General features: G+C 47.9%; 1 protein-coding gene across 3 annotated transcripts; it reads right to left on the reverse strand.

The window, feature by feature from the left end:
• Positions 1 to 11: 11 nt before the first annotated feature.
• Positions 12 to 14,985, reverse strand: etv4 (ETS variant transcription factor 4). Of its 3 annotated transcripts, none has more exons than XM_061264767.1 (13): positions 14,842 to 14,985; positions 14,474 to 14,593; positions 13,995 to 14,085; positions 13,866 to 13,913; positions 10,295 to 10,348; positions 4,177 to 4,306; positions 3,912 to 4,097; positions 3,482 to 3,828; positions 2,389 to 2,457; positions 2,210 to 2,257; positions 1,286 to 1,473; positions 548 to 649; positions 12 to 473 (listed from the first exon to the last, which is right to left on the reverse strand). In XM_061264767.1, the coding sequence occupies exons 2-13, from the start codon at positions 14,528 to 14,530 to the stop codon at positions 246 to 248; spliced, it is 1,548 nt and encodes a 515-aa protein (XP_061120751.1). In that variant the 5' UTR covers positions 14,531 to 14,593; positions 14,842 to 14,985; the 3' UTR covers positions 12 to 245. The 3 variants fall into 3 exon arrangements, with proteins under 3 accessions (XP_061120751.1, XP_061120749.1, XP_061120750.1); XM_061264765.1 differs by having other exon boundaries at positions 4,177 to 4,309; positions 14,842 to 14,984; XM_061264766.1 differs by having other exon boundaries at positions 4,177 to 4,309; positions 14,838 to 14,940.
• Positions 14,986 to 15,002: the final 17 nt, after the last annotated feature.

Raw genomic sequence — 15,002 nt, forward strand, 5'->3', positions numbered from 1 at the left:
GTGCAGTCGTGTATAATTTGAAGTATTTATTAAGCAATCTCTTGATCCACAATCGTATTTCGAGGCCTCGGCGGTGACAGGAAGCCTCGGGAAACTCAACTCCCTCGTGAGATTAATTTAGAACAGAAACACCGTAGCTGTATATACAAGTGGCGGCGGGGGAAGGGGTGCATGGAGGCGTGTATAAAGATGCTTTGGGGGTACAGCAAGGGATTCGGGGGGGGGGGGCTCGGAGGGATGCGGCTTTAGTACATATAGGCTTTGGAGTAGGGCTGGGCGGCGTGGGCGGGGTGCTCGGTAGCGTTGTAGGGCGGCCCTCCCTCGTCCAGGTGAGACAGCGGCACCGTGTCCTCCTCGTTGACGTAGCGCTCAAACTCGGCCTTCAGGCTAGGCCGCTGATTGTCGGGGAAGGCCAGCGAGATCAGCGCCTCGGGCTCGCACACAAACTTGTACACGTAGCGCTCGCCCGCCACCTGAGAACGGCACGCACGCTTAGCCAAAAAGACCAAAATGGACCAGCTGACCCAGATATATATATTTTTTTTACCTTCTGCATGATTCCCTTCTCATAGTAGTAGCGCAGAGAGCGGCTCAGCTTGTCGTAGTTCATGGCGGGACGATTCTTTTGCATCCCCCACAGACGGGCCACCTGAGGAGCAGGTTGCTGTACATTATTACTTGGGATGGCAGACAATGCTATGTGCAGTACTTTTTTTTTTCTTCCCCAAAATGGCATGAGCACTGAATGTATTTGCGCATGATGCAAGCAGGCATCATGTTGGGCTGATCCCTGAGTGCTCTCAGCCACTAATTGCGCTCGTACATTTTTAATGCCTTGTGAAGCCATAATAGAACCGTGCAGCAGTGTTTGGACGCTCCCCAAATGGACACGCGCCCCACTCATAACGGCAACGCTAATTGGACACTTAAAACTAGATCGCACTTCACCTTTTGGTCGTGGTGTTCTTTTATTTTTTTTAATAAACCATTTGCTTTGAAAGGCTGTGAATGGATTCACTGTGTTGCTTTTCCTTAAGACTAGCCAAGTTGTAAGTCTTTGGCTAGCATGTGGTGGTTATTAATATAGTTTGTGCAGTTTGATATTTGTCCTTCATATCTTTTATGTATTCCTAGTTCAAAGCATACATATATAATGCAACTTGTTGAAATTGTGCCTAGTGAACCAAAAGTATGCAATGGATTACTTAACTTCCTTGACACAAACTAGTACTATTTTCAAATTAGCCAGGACTTTGGTGCCGTGTTGTGGAAAGTGCACAGGTACCTCTTCGGGCTCAATGAGCTTGAACTCCATCCCGCGGCCGGTCCAGGCGATGAAGTGCGCGTTGCCGGGGTCATCCAGGAGGGCCACTAAGAATTGCCACAGTTGCAGCGAGCCTCGCCGCTGGTAAGGCGTTCCTTCGCGGAACACGCCGCCGCCGCCATTGCCGCTTGTTTCCTGCTTTACCTCACCTGCAAAGGAGAGAGAACAGTCAGCCGGACATTGTCAGGGTAAATTGGACAACGTTTGCAGCTTGACTGGCTTAGCGCTCAAGAATTTATTTTCTACTTTAACAGCTCTACATAACACTGCTACTAGCAAAAAAGGAATGAGTTTGTCTCCAAATGATAAGCATATCTGGTGAGTAGGATGTATTGTGTGTGTTGTTTTTTTTTTTATTAATGTTCATGTTAGGAGGTAAAGATTGTGCACGGTTATATTGTAGTGATTCTTCCACATGTAGCTCCCACATTTGTTGCTCCACGACAGACCCCGGGAATAAAGTGGATACATCATGTCATCACTATATACATGATGTTAGTCTACAACAATCTTTATCCTCATCTTTGGTGAGTAAAGATCTCATGTTCCATATGACGTACGTTGGATGAATTTCATAATTGTGATATGATAATTAGCGGGGGTTAAAAGGTGGATTCAGTCAGGTACAATTCGAAATGCAATGGGTTTAGGTTGAAGACGTACCGAAGGATGTTGACATGCATGAAATAATATCGGTAGACGCCTCGAGGGGGGTTGATCGTACGGCGTAAACAAGCATGGAAATGCAAGACGTGACAAACGAGAAGGGGCACACGTCAGCGCCCTGAGGCGCTCCGCAGCTTCAGCTACAAGTTCTCACGCCGAAACTAAAACCGCTAAACGTCAACTCGGGTGTCTCGCGTTTCCTTCCGAGAGAAAACTCACCTTCAAACTTCTCTGGGACCACGCGGGAGTCATTCTCAAACCCGTAACCTAGGCAACAGGCACAACATGTTTTTATTACACTTTATGTTGAGAAGCAAAAACTTCACGTGGCCACAGTTGATAAACATTAACAACATCCCCTGATCTTAACAAATAATTGTCAATGTTGAACTGTTTACCTTCGGGGGCTGGCTGAGGGGTGGGATAGGCTTCGCTGTGGTGGTACATGGAAGAACATCCTGACACATCTACCGAGCAAAAGAAAGAAATGTCAAATGAGCTTGCAGACTGACAGTTTTGTATTGTAAGCAAAATCATCACCACCACGCTGCTAAACGGATAGTCAATGAAATCATTGTAGGGGTGTCTCTGTGTGAGTCTCCGGAACAAAAACAAGCAAGCAGAAGTACAAAAGGTGCAGTAGTGAGTCACGGAGGCGGAATGCAACCCTTCCGATAAGATTCCATTCAAAGCGTTCTGGGTGCAAGCCATGCCAGTGTCTTTTTTGTCTTTCAACAATTTACTAGTTTGACATTCCGATTGCCAGTGTATGTAAAAAAACGGGTTCGTGCAAGTCTAACAGTTTTTTGTAACTGTGAGCTGGTTTTCCATAGAAGAGCTGATTTGGGCCTGCAGCTTGTTGTTCAAAACGCCCTCATACCACCACCCCCTCCCTCCCCCAAACTCGCGAGAGGTTCGAGTTACTGCGGCCACGCTCATTTTTCCATTCTGAGTTGATGGGGCTGCAGCAAAAGGAAGCCACCGCTGCAACGTGAAACCCCGCGGCCTCCGCCAGGGACTCTAGTCTTTCCTCTGCCCTCCATTTTCTCAATGAAATTCCTCCACCGCATCCAGGGAGGGAGGGGGGAGTATGGCGAGGAGGGAGGGAAGGAAAAGGTGTGAATGCGCCAGAAAAGAACGTTTCTTTCCCCCCCCCTCACTTTTTTTTCCTTGTATGTCCGAGGAGGGGAGGAGGAGTCCACTAGTTCAGGGAGAAAAAGTTTGCTTCTTTACGGACATTCTGTTCCACAGCTGGCTGAGATGTGGGGGGGGGGGGACTTGCAAGTTTTACCTCACTAGGATTTATTTTACTTAGCCAATTGAACTTTGGATTGTTTTTCCCCTAAAACACTTGAGTGCAAAGAACTCAAGATGTTCATTTTTGTTTTTAAAAAAAATAAAAATCAGCCCTAACTCTCCTTGTTAGTATTTGCATGTAATTTGTTATATATGACCTCTGTAGGCTACTGTCCTTGTGTCACTGCTTCTCACCTGTGTTGTAGTCCGTGGGCTCCTGCTTGACCATCATATGTGCCGGCGGAAACCTGTGCGAGTGCGGGTGCTGGCTTGCGTGGGGCGGCATCCCGTGCCCGCGGCCATGCCCCGGCCCTGTGCCGTGCGCCCCCACGTGACCCGCCCGCTCGTAGAGGGGATCCATATATTCTTGTTTGAAGCTCTGCTGCAGGTAGGGCATGCAGGGGTCCGAGTGCTGCCGGTGGTAGCATCCGGCCGGACCGCCCCCGCTGCCGTGTCCCGCCGGGGCGGAGGGCATTCGCTGGAAGGCCTGCGATGGTGCGGGGAATTGGGGGCACATGGGGTCTCCTGAGGGGCCCTGATATCTGTAAGTGAGCAGAAACTTGAAATACACGCCAGCCCTCGAGTTTCCGGGCCAGGCCATCGTGAGCGGCTAATGGAGGCTCACCTGGCATCGTGGGGGTACGCGTTGCTGGGCAGGGGCTGCGAAGTGGCGGCCGGGTTCATGTAGCCGGCGTCGGGCCGGCCGGCCGCCGCGGGTTTGACCGAGTAATGCTGTTGCATGGGTGACATGGGGGTGCCCGGGCAAGACCGCTTGGCGCCCCCTGCACCAGCCCTTTTCTGCTCATAGGCACTGCAGAAAACAAACCGATACAATTTGATAGAATTATCAACAGAGTTTGAGCGGTCAAGGGTAATGTCTTGATGCTTACCTGGCGTAAAGGCACTGCTCCCCACTGGCGGCGAAGCCAAAGTTGGGCTTGTGGCTGCACGACTGGCTTGGGTCCGAACCCGGACTCTGTGGCTCTTTCTTGATGGTGACGGGCGGGCTGTGAAAGGCCACTGCTGTCAACGCACCGAAAAGACAAAAGACTCACAATTAGCACTAAAAGAAGTTTTCTGGAGAAAGCAGCTGAGGCGTTCAAGTATTTTGAACATCTCGCATGTAACACAGTGCTTGCGTGTCTGTGTGTGTGTGTACATAGCGAACACCAGGTCACATTCCAGGCCCCAAGTCTCTTCACTCGCTTTGAGGCTTGCAGACACAACAGTTAACTTCCTCGGTCAAACAAGTCTGCCACGAAAGCAAACGTCACACCAGCGTGCCAGCTATGCACACACAAAAGGCGATGTCGCCACGATAGGGAAGCTTCCCATTTGCGCCCTCAAACCAAGCTGTCAATCAAAAGGGAAAGTTTTAGTGGGATGAGAGGGGGGGGTGTTCCTGGTGTAACTTTCTAACGCACCCCCCGCCCTTAAAGTAAAACATCCAAAGCGAAGCTTCAAGCTGTGCCGAGGGCTGCTGTTTATTATGTGAGGGGAGGCTTTCGGCCCGAGACGTGTACAGGATGTTTTTCTGGTCACGGTAGGGTAAACAGCAGCAGCTGTGCACTTCCACGTGGGGGAGGGGTGCGTTCATTCATGTGTGTGTCTGGAATCTCTGTGGGCGTGTACCTGCGCCTGCGCGTGCGTGCGTGCGGGGTTGGCACGGAAAATTGCACCCTGCGCTTCATTCACAAAAGAAAAAAAACGGACGACCATGTGTGGCCCGAAAGTGAAAGGGCTTGATGACTTGACTTAGTTCCACTTGGAGAAGTCGCAACCCTCGGCGTGTACACAAGTCGGCTTACAATTGAGGACAGGCTGGGGTGGGGGGCGTACTTTTACATATGTAAATGTCTACTGCGGGAGAAAGGTGATGGTCATGGCTGAGTGCTTTAGGAAGTGAAGGGATCATTACATCATAGAGGGGCGGGGGGGCTCCCCATTCAACACACACACACCCTTTAACCCCAGCCGAGCCACCCGGTACACAATGGCCCTCTCAGCTGAGGCACACTAGTGGGAATATATGTCCAGTGGATTCCTATGGGATTCCTAAAACACACACGCACACACAGATGAGAGCGACTCACTCAAGATAAGCTTCCGTGAAAGACAGCGGGCCGCAGGGACATGATGGAATCACACTTTTCATTTGGACTTGTTTTGTAATAATAGATGATGATAAATTCGAGTCATAACTCTTTGACTCCCGGCAATTCCAAGAAAATACTTCGTAATGGTGAAACGTAATCTTAGCAATGTTGACTGTTAGTCGCTAAAGTTAAACTGTTCCTTCTATGGCCCACTTGTAAAAAGTGGAGACAGAACTTGCTCTGGACAGGCTTAAACGGGATGTTTATGCAAAACTTTGCCAAGTCCGCAACTCGCGGCGTCCTCGCCGGCAGTAACTCAACAGACGTCGGGCCGGGTGTCAAACCTTGCGACTTAACTCCTTCTCGGGCGTTATCCGCTTCTTTGCAAACATTTACCCCCTCCTCTCGCTCGACCAAATGCCTTCGATCAATAAAGCCACTGAAGACGATTCCAGCGTGCTGCCTTTGAAAGGTTAAAAAGGAAGCTATCGATTGACAAGAACGGCTAATGACATTTGCAGCGCAACAACCCAATCATTCAATATTTCATTGGAAGAAGTTTTTGACACCGTCAAACAGAGACAGAATTATACCACCAAAAAAGAATCCAACACACCAAATCAATTAAAATGTAATCAATCTATTTCAGCTCCCAGGCTTTGTAAATCACAGCGAGACAGTGAGGAGGAAGCGAGGCAACAAAACGCCATCCGGGCCTTCGCTCGAGCGTGCGCGAACATGTGCGCGACATATGCGCTCTTCTCGGGTCGCCGCGTAATCAAAAAGCCGCTTGCGCTCGTCCTCGTCGTCATCCCGCCGGCGAATCCATTAGTGCTTTCCAATCCCATGTATGAATTTTTAATGGTATTGACGGGAAACGGGCCACTCGCACGGACGTCGCGCCTCGTTAAATGCAAAATGACGTATTATTAGGAGAAACACCTTGATGACATTTATTTACAATTTACCAGTCAGGGTCATTTTTTTCAACCTTACGAAATCAGCATTGTCAAGAATTGGAAAAACTGAGTCCTTGATGCCGAGGGCAAAATGGTTGGCTAACAGGATGTGACAGACGGCCGTCACAGGTTGCTGTGTTTTTCTGCAAATGTCACACTTTCACTTCCTTCTGTATGATAACCGCACTTCTTGTCTGCCAGGGTGAGAACCGACTTGTCCCGGAGTGTCGCCGGCGGCCCACATCAGTCAGCATGACAGCGAGTGGTGGGAGGTAGTTACTGTACTTAAAGTTTTTTTTTTATATTGTGTGCGTCTCTTTATCATCTCTACTTTTGCAAGCTCTGATTGGACTCCGTTATAAATTCTTATTTATTTAGTAGAAAAGGAGAAGACGGTCTTGCACTAAAGACAGCCATAAACCCCGCGAGCGCCAAAGAGCCTTGTCAACATTCTGACATGTTCTCCCCGCTGTCCACTTTACGGCCAAATGTGCCGCGTCTGCGCTTCTGACAAATGGTCATCGAGCCGCTTTAAATCTGCCGCTCACGTCGTAGGACGATACATCCTCGTCCCGGGACGCTCGGCGAGAGTGACATCCCGCTATAAGCGAGGGCGGGATGTAATTAATCTGACACCATATTGACTCTTCACTCCCAATCCTCCACCTTCTCAATTTAGCTTAATGTTTAATGTCGCTATCGATATCGTCACACGTTACCGAGACGATAGCGTGAACTCCCGCTGCTTAGTTTCATAAATATCGCACTGTAGCCTTAACGTAAGCTAACTAACCAGCTGATGTTGGTTCATTATTTCATTGAGAAGACAAAGTAATCATCGGGTTTGGGCCTATCCACAAATGATGTCACAATTCTTGCTCATCCTCTTCACAACGCCCCGCCCCCTCTCAATATCACGATGGACATTTGTAAATGCTTCACGACACGTTTGACCCGCACGTGTCTTAACTGTTTTTCTTGGAGCTGATTTATCTGCACTTTATCTCCATCAAGTCATCTATCAGTTGCTCTGCTGGGCGGGTGAGGATCGATACGCAACACTCTGCTACACCCCCCCCCCCTCCTCATTTCGAACCCCCACCAGCACGCCTATGGGCTTGTGTCAGCAAGAAGTTCCCCGGATAAAAAAATCAACAGCAGGCAAATTTTCAAGAGAACATGACAAAAAAAAAAGCCGTTATGCCGTTTTAGAATAGAAAAATGGGCACAAAAACAAGCTAAGGTGTCGTAGATGAGGACTCGCTAACCTCAACTGGCTTTTCACAAGCAGCCCATTCATAAAACCGCTGCTCCGTGTGACTTTGTGCCTGCGACTTGAGAGAACTCAAGCGTGCCAGAGGGAGGCGTCGCTCCTTTCTGGCAGGCACCTGACTGTTTTTGCTGTTGCGTAGCACCGCCTATTTTTGAGAGGAAAAAAAAAACAGTGCTCCAAAATTCCTGGTTCTGAAAAGGAGCGCAAGGGGCTGCTTCCGCTGGCCTTCCTCGCCATTCACTCCGGCGGCTCCTCGCTCGCTCTTGCGTCTTCTCCCTGAAAAGAAGCGCAAGCGGCGCTCGATGGCCGCAACTTCCTACGTAATTACTGCAAGGCACAAAACCAAACAATCGTCCCATACAGCTCAGAAATCACTGGATTAGTTCACATCTTGGAACACTCAAACTCTTGTGTGTGTGTGTGTGCGCGCGCATGTACTGTATGTGTGTGTGAAGGAGCAGAGACTTGAGCACACACAGGAAGGGAGGGAGGGTTTTGGAGTATCCACTTGGAAAGAAGTAGAAGGGCTGGAAAAGGGGGGGGGTGGCTAGAGGTTTTTTTTTTATGAATGGAGAGCGAAGGAGCAAGCTGCCGAGAGGCACACTTCCTCTTACGCAGGCGGGGGGGGGGAGAAAATTTATGAATGGCTCTCATCGAGTGTAAACAAAAAAAGAAGGAGCTCTCGCCGTCTCAGTCGAATGCTGACTTGTGACCTCGGCACGCAACAATATTGACCACATGAGACTTTTTACTGCAGGAAAATATGACTGTGATTGTTTTGCCATATTTATGGACTTTGTGACAATTAGCCCCAAGTGTTATAACTGTCAAATATTTTTTCCGTATAATAATCACACCTTTGTTTGCGGCCACAGGGAAACAAGGTGCGGCGACATTTGGAACCGCTGTTAATGCGCAAGATTCGAGACACCATTGACATTTCCCCTGTTTGGTCTTGCGGAGCAGTTGAGAACTCCAAAATGGGATGGTATACACACACACACACACACGGCAGCCCGCGGATAACATGCGCTTGTTTGCTAGGTCACAGCGAGATAAATTCAACAGATGTGCAGGTATTGCGCAATTCCTCAGCGTGACATTCCGTTGTGTTAAGTGTTTTTTTTTTCCAAACCATGTCGGAGGCCACACCCGTGCAGGTAACAAGCCAGACGCAGTAAACCTGCTCGCCGGGGCGCCGTGTTGGTCCGCAGGCTTAATTATATACCCCAGCCAGACAGGATTAGAGTCTGGCTTGATGCTTTTATACGCAAATGTATGCTAGTTTCAATAACAGGTGAGTCACCTGCACAGGTGTCTCTCAATTTCAACACTGGTTGAACTTTTAACTCCTGGCAGCGTATCAAGACTGATCCCATTCGAAGCATTCAACATCGTAAGGCAACAATAGTAACAAAACCATCGGCCTTTTGTACTGACTGAAAAAAAGTTGCTTTCGGTGCCAAAATTCCAACCTGTCAAGTCGTCAAAAACACGAGGACAAAACTCTGCGTTCGCGTCGCTATAGTTTGCCGGTCAAAGTTGAAGAGTCGGAGTGACTATGAGCAGCAGGGACGCTATCTGTCAACACAAAGCGACCCTTCGCCCTTAAATGAAGCGTCCGTCAATGCACAGCTCCCCCCCCCCCTGACCCCAAAATCACGGCGGGGTCAGCCGTTAGCATCGGGTCCGCACACGATTGGCCGACCGGGTCGGAAGGGGTTAAGTAGACATGACCCCTGCGCGCCCTCGGGTTCATCTGCACTTCCTCTTGCGCTTTGTGGCCTAATGGACGGCGACAATGTTGCGGGCGGGCATCTGTCATGCGGAGATCGTGACACATGCGGCTTGTGATGGCGCCGTGTTTACACACAAAAGACGGCGGGCAGGATGTCCTCGTGACCTCCCCGTCAAAGGCTGTCACTTCTTTCAAATTCCCATCAAGCTAAAGGTGGAAGTTGGTCACATCAAATTAAAAAAAAATTATTGTCTCAAGCATTAACTTTGCGGTTTGAAGCAAATGCCCCAAAAATTTGAGGAAGTTGAGTCAAATCATCACGTTGGTAAATTACGCAAGTCGTGAGTCGTCAAATCTTGCGTCGCCACTTACCACTTGAGTTAGCTAGCTTAGTTCCATAAAGACGCAGCATCCACATGAATGGATGTTTGCAGCCCACCTGGATCCCGAGCGCCATTGTTAATCAAAGGGAAGCGCATTCAAATAGTTCGCTTTCCCTTTTTTTTACATCTTCCCGGTTTCCTGCGACGGAACCTCTAGGCTTTTCAAAAGCATGCAAATGGCGGCCGACGCGGCACAATACCGAGGCCCTTTGGTGTCATGGCTTTTGTCCACCCGAGAGATTACAGTAAACCGCAGCTCACCCCGGACGATACGTTCCAGAGCCACTTGTGACAGGGAGAAAAATCCACAATGTCGAGACACCGTATAATTTCTTCTTTTTTTCCATCATATTTATTTTAGTCACCGAGCCCCCGTTGACACCTCGGCCGGCCCACGTTTGACCCCGCCGTCCCGACAGCGGGCCAGAAACAACACGAGCATGTCTAGCGACATCAGATCATACGAGATAAACAATCAAACCTGCGGGGCTACGAAACCCGAAAACAATCTGATGGATAAAACCAGCTCCGAGAGGACAAAGAGAGTCAAAGCACTCACAGTTCTCCGAGTGGAAATCCGGAACAAACTGCTCGTCGCTGTCCGGAACCTGAGCTGGAAGTAGAAGAGAGGAAAGTAGCGTGTCAAACTTAAAAGAGGCATTGTCAGAGAAACAGACTTTTACGTGGACTTATTTCACAAAGACTTTAAATTAAAACCACGACCCAGGCTTGAAAGCTTATTTTAAAAAGCCCCCCCCCCTTAGCTCGTTGGTTCGAGAGCAGCAAACAACAGGCCCAGCGGGATGGTTGTGACCTCGGCAGCCCCCACCCCCCCCCCCCCCCCGCAGCGGCGCACTGTTGCTCTTTCCCAACCTGCATGTGCACGCGTCCAGCCAGCACAATGGTGAATGGACGGGGATCCCTAACGCCAGCCCACGGCACAATAGCGCCTGTCTGAGGCCGCTTGCACCTGGGCCGCCGCCTCTGACTGGACTCATTCACGTCCACCCGGGATGAATTTCATTCACTAATCGGCCGCTTTTGAAAAGGCCAACGGCGGCGTCACGTAAGATGTGACCCCGTGCAAAAGCACAATTCTAAACTTTCCAAATTTCAACAGAAACCGAAGAATTAAGCTCTGATTTTTTTTTTTTTATTCAGGCCCCAGTTCTAAAAACCTCTCCCTTACATTTTATCCTTCATCCAGCGCCGATGCGGACACAGTCCAGACCACCGCCACTTGCGTTAAACAAAGTCAACGCGACAGTGACAAGTGGCATCCGAGTCGATGCTTTGTCACAGCGCCTGGCACGTTTCCTCGCTCATTGAGACAGAACAGATTTCTGCAGGGAACATAAACGGCTTCTCGTGAGCACATTTGTACAGCGCCGATATTTTGTCCCTATTTTGGCTTATCAACAGTAGCGACCCAATGTCAACCCTCATGTGAGGATTGTAGAAATCGCAAGTCTAATTTCATTTCATGGAAACTGATAACCTCACTCAAGCCTGGTTTGGGGTTTCAAAATATTGACTTGTGTCGTCTCAGTCACATTAAATCCACAGTGCGAGCGCAAGACGGACAGCAGGCAGAAAAAGAGGAAATCGGATATTTAATCGAATTATTCACTTTTTCTTCGTTCTCATCGTACTTCCCTTTACTGTAGTACACGGAAAACCGGATGACACATTTTTTGCGGCGAGTTCCGACACACATCATTGATTTCTAATGTTATGTAGCATCCCGCGGCCTCCTGCGACCTAATAATTACAACATTAGTCGCTGAGTTGCTACTGTTTTGCTTTAGGGTTGCTTTGGATTGCGTTTTTTCGCGTGTATGTGCGTATCTGGTGGCGAAGAAGTGCTCCTTCTGTTGCGCCTCATGGCCACCAGGTGGCAGCATAATAGACATTGAGAAACGCAAAACGAAAAGTTTCACCACTAAATTTTCCTGTGAGTATTGTCATGTTACTCAACTTTATTTATAGATCACATTTGAAAATATCCGTTAAGGCGTATGTTGAGTTTAATTGTTAGGCCGTCTACTCGTCAAGAAAGCCATTAGACACCAGCCAAGGTTTTAGATTTAGGTGGATACTTTAAAAACACTTGCAGGAAGTTTAAGATGCAAGTCAGCACAAGAAAGAAAGTGTTTTTTTTTTTTAAATCAACACAGGCCAACAAATCTCCCCCGACCCCTCCCTCCTTGGTGGGAGTTTCTGGGTTTATAAACCCGAGGGCCAATATGACAAGACGCAACAAGCTTCCCCGCCGCTCGCCATCCGCCGCTTCCGCTTTCCTCCTCATCACGGCCAAAAGGAAGAGCCAGAAATTATTTGAAAATCCCCCACCCAGCACTTGCCTTCGTGGTGTTTACAATCGGGGCACAGTCCTGACAAGTGCAATCGCAGCAGATCAAGTCTTTAATTAATGCGACAGGAAAAAGGGAAGGCTCAAGTCGCTATTTCAAGTTAAATAACATCTTTGCTGTGCTTCCGCTGGGATGTGACCACAAAAATAAGTCCATATGTCACATGTTCGGCCAGAAAATTAACTTTATTGTACATATTGACCTTGCGTTTCTATTTTTGACAAATGTAAAACTAAATTAAGTGATTTGCTGGCCTTTTATTGTTTGTAACAAGGAAATAATCAAACATTACGAATTCCAACGTTAAAACCAAAGCGTAAAATTAACAGTGCGTTTCCCTCAGACCGTCTCGGCCACTTTTTTTTTTTTTTTTACGGCCTGACAATGACGTACCCGCGCCGCTGTGCGGCCTTTTCACATGCGGCGTCAAAAGCGACAAGTTCACTTCACACCGGCGTCCCGACACACACAAAAACAAAAGCACTGAGGCAATAAAAGTGCTACAATAGGTGGCTCGGCTTTGTAGTTGAAGGTCCTAGTTGCCGTCACACTTAAGCAGAGGAAAATAAGTCACCGCTCAAGAATTGAACATTTCTCATTCAGATTGAAAATTCATGACTCACTTGATTGTAGACAAATTTAAGTAGGCGTATGTACAGTAGAATTGAGATTTGGTTTGGGCTATATTTTTTAAAGTTGGTCTACCATTTATAGCAACAAATATTTGATCACAAAAGGTGCAGCAACACACGTAGACAGGCGATATTAGATGATAATAATATTATCTGTGAACAAGCCACATTAGAGCAGTTTACTGAGTCACTTAGAGCAATGGTGAAACTCCTGTTTGCTGTGTCTGCATGACTTGGCTTTGGCTTGACTTTTCATGATTTTTAAATGTATTTTCATTGCTTTGCTAACTCTGTGAACTACCTAAAAAATAGATAACTGTACCAAAAGAAAATCCCATACATAAGGATTTCCTGGAAGCGATGTAGTATTTGTGTTTGGTTACTCGGTGCCACATGCGACGCAAGAAAGGCCAATCAATGTATTCCCACCACGGGGCAACACGCTGCTTTTATTTGTGGGCCCAAAGTGGAATAATGACTCCATTAGCGCTCACGTCATCAGGAGCAGCAGCGCCTCATGCCGGCTCTCCATGTTTGCTGGCATGAGCGAAACATGCCAGCAGGACCACAATCAATAAGCCAAAATGGCTCCTACCTTCCATTCTCATCCGTATATTTTCTTTAATGGTGGCAGAAAAAAAAAAGGCAATGTGCATACCTTTTGTTTAGCAAAACGTATAGCCTGCCCGTCGTCCATTTTAGCATTAAAGGAGCGCGTCTGTCTGATGAAATCAGAGCAACAGAAAAGTCCCTCAATGAGCATGCAAGGGTCTCTGGTGGCCAGCCAATCATAATAAAAATAATAATCGACATACGTATGGACCATTTCCACTTTTCAATGTCGGAAACCCAGTAGAAACAAGTAACAAAGACTTATTAAACCACCATCCAAAGCGCGTACGACTAAAGAGCACAAGCAAAGTTAAATTACGGCACCAAACGACAATTAAACGGCCTAAAGGACAAATAATAAACAAGAGTGACTCCTATGAGTCTGTTCCATGCTCATTATGTGTCCTTGGCCAAAAACTGCCACTTTTTCTGTCTCAAAGAAAACGCAGACAACTCCAATCTCGTAAATGATCATTTCACAGCTTCTCGAAAACAGATGTGACGAAAATCTTACCTTCTGTCAGCCACGTCTCTTGCAGTTGGCTTAAATCCTGGAAGAGGTCTGCACAGAAGCAAGACACACACGTAAGGAAGTAAAACAATGACGTGCGTGTTCATTACTTTCAAATCAAGTGGACTTTACCTTCAGATTCTTGAGGGGGCAATTCTGTGTCCATGTATTTCCTTTTGGCGGCCATCAACAGTCTATTTGGGGGCCCATTTCCTTGAGGCTTCTGCACAGCAACGCATTTGACAGATGAATAGTCGGACACATGCAAGTCAAAATTATTTCGTTTGTAACTTTAGTGAGTCGAGAGGTGCGCGAAGTGAGCACGCGTTTTTTCTTTTTAGGGGGGGGGGGGGGGGTTAAAAAAAAAAAAAGAGGAAGAGAAGTGACCATTTGGCGCACGGCGCCAACACTATGAAATCTTTGACGAGCTGCTGTTGTAAGTTGAACAAAATTAATTAAAAATAAAATAAGGACGCGTGTAAGCTTGCGAGCCCGAACTCGTCGTCGTGCACGCGCGTAAGAGACCAACAACAACCCCGCAATCGGCTCCGAAAGTCTGCGGTCGAGAAAAAAAGAAAAAAAAAAAGAAGTGCACGCGGAAGCATACGTACGTTTGCTAAAGTGAAAGGCACTTGCTGGTCCAAGTATGCATCCATGTTACGGTCCATCCGTCAGCCGTCTGCGCTCATTTGGGCCCGAGCAGAGCGGACGGCCGCGCAGCCTGCAAAAGCCTGACGAGGGAGGGCGAGAGGGAGGAAGAAGGGTGAGGAGGAGGGAGGGTGTGGGGGTGAATGGGGGATGCATGCATAATGAGCTCCATTCACAAAAAAAAAAAATAGGGGGGGGGGCGCCGCAGGGGAAGTTATGGCGAGTGATTGCACAGCATGCTTATCTTGCCTTTTTGTGACAGTTTTAACACAATATTACTCTTAATCTTAATCCGTTTTTAAACGATCGTTGAAAAACAAATTTTACCTACTGTTTCTTTCTTTTTGTCCAAAGGAGCTTGCTGATTGGTGCATTTCCTCTTTCAGTGGCTCTGGTTTCAAGGCTTTTGTCAATGTTGCGACTTATGAATGAAGACGAAACCCCGCCCCTCAGCCATTCACAACGCTTCACGGGGAAAAAAAAAGAGGCGGG

The sequence above is a fragment of the Syngnathus typhle genome, linkage group LG18, assembly GCF_033458585.1.
Source record: "Syngnathus typhle isolate RoL2023-S1 ecotype Sweden linkage group LG18, RoL_Styp_1.0, whole genome shotgun sequence".
NCBI lineage: Eukaryota > Metazoa > Chordata > Actinopteri > Syngnathiformes > Syngnathidae > Syngnathus > Syngnathus typhle.

Coding starts and splice junctions, on each gene's coding strand:
- etv4 (XM_061264765.1), bottom strand. CDS start 14,530: ATGGACCGTAACATGGATGCATACTTGGACCAGCAAGTGCCTTTCACT. Junction 4,098..4,176: donor GAGCAGTGCCTTTACGCCAG/GTAAGCATCAAG, acceptor TGTTTTCTGCAG/TGCCTATGAGCAGAAAAGGG. Junction 650..1,285: donor AGCTCATTGAGCCCGAAGAG/GTACCTGTGCAC, acceptor CCTGCTCCTCAG/GTGGCCCGTCTGTGGGGGAT.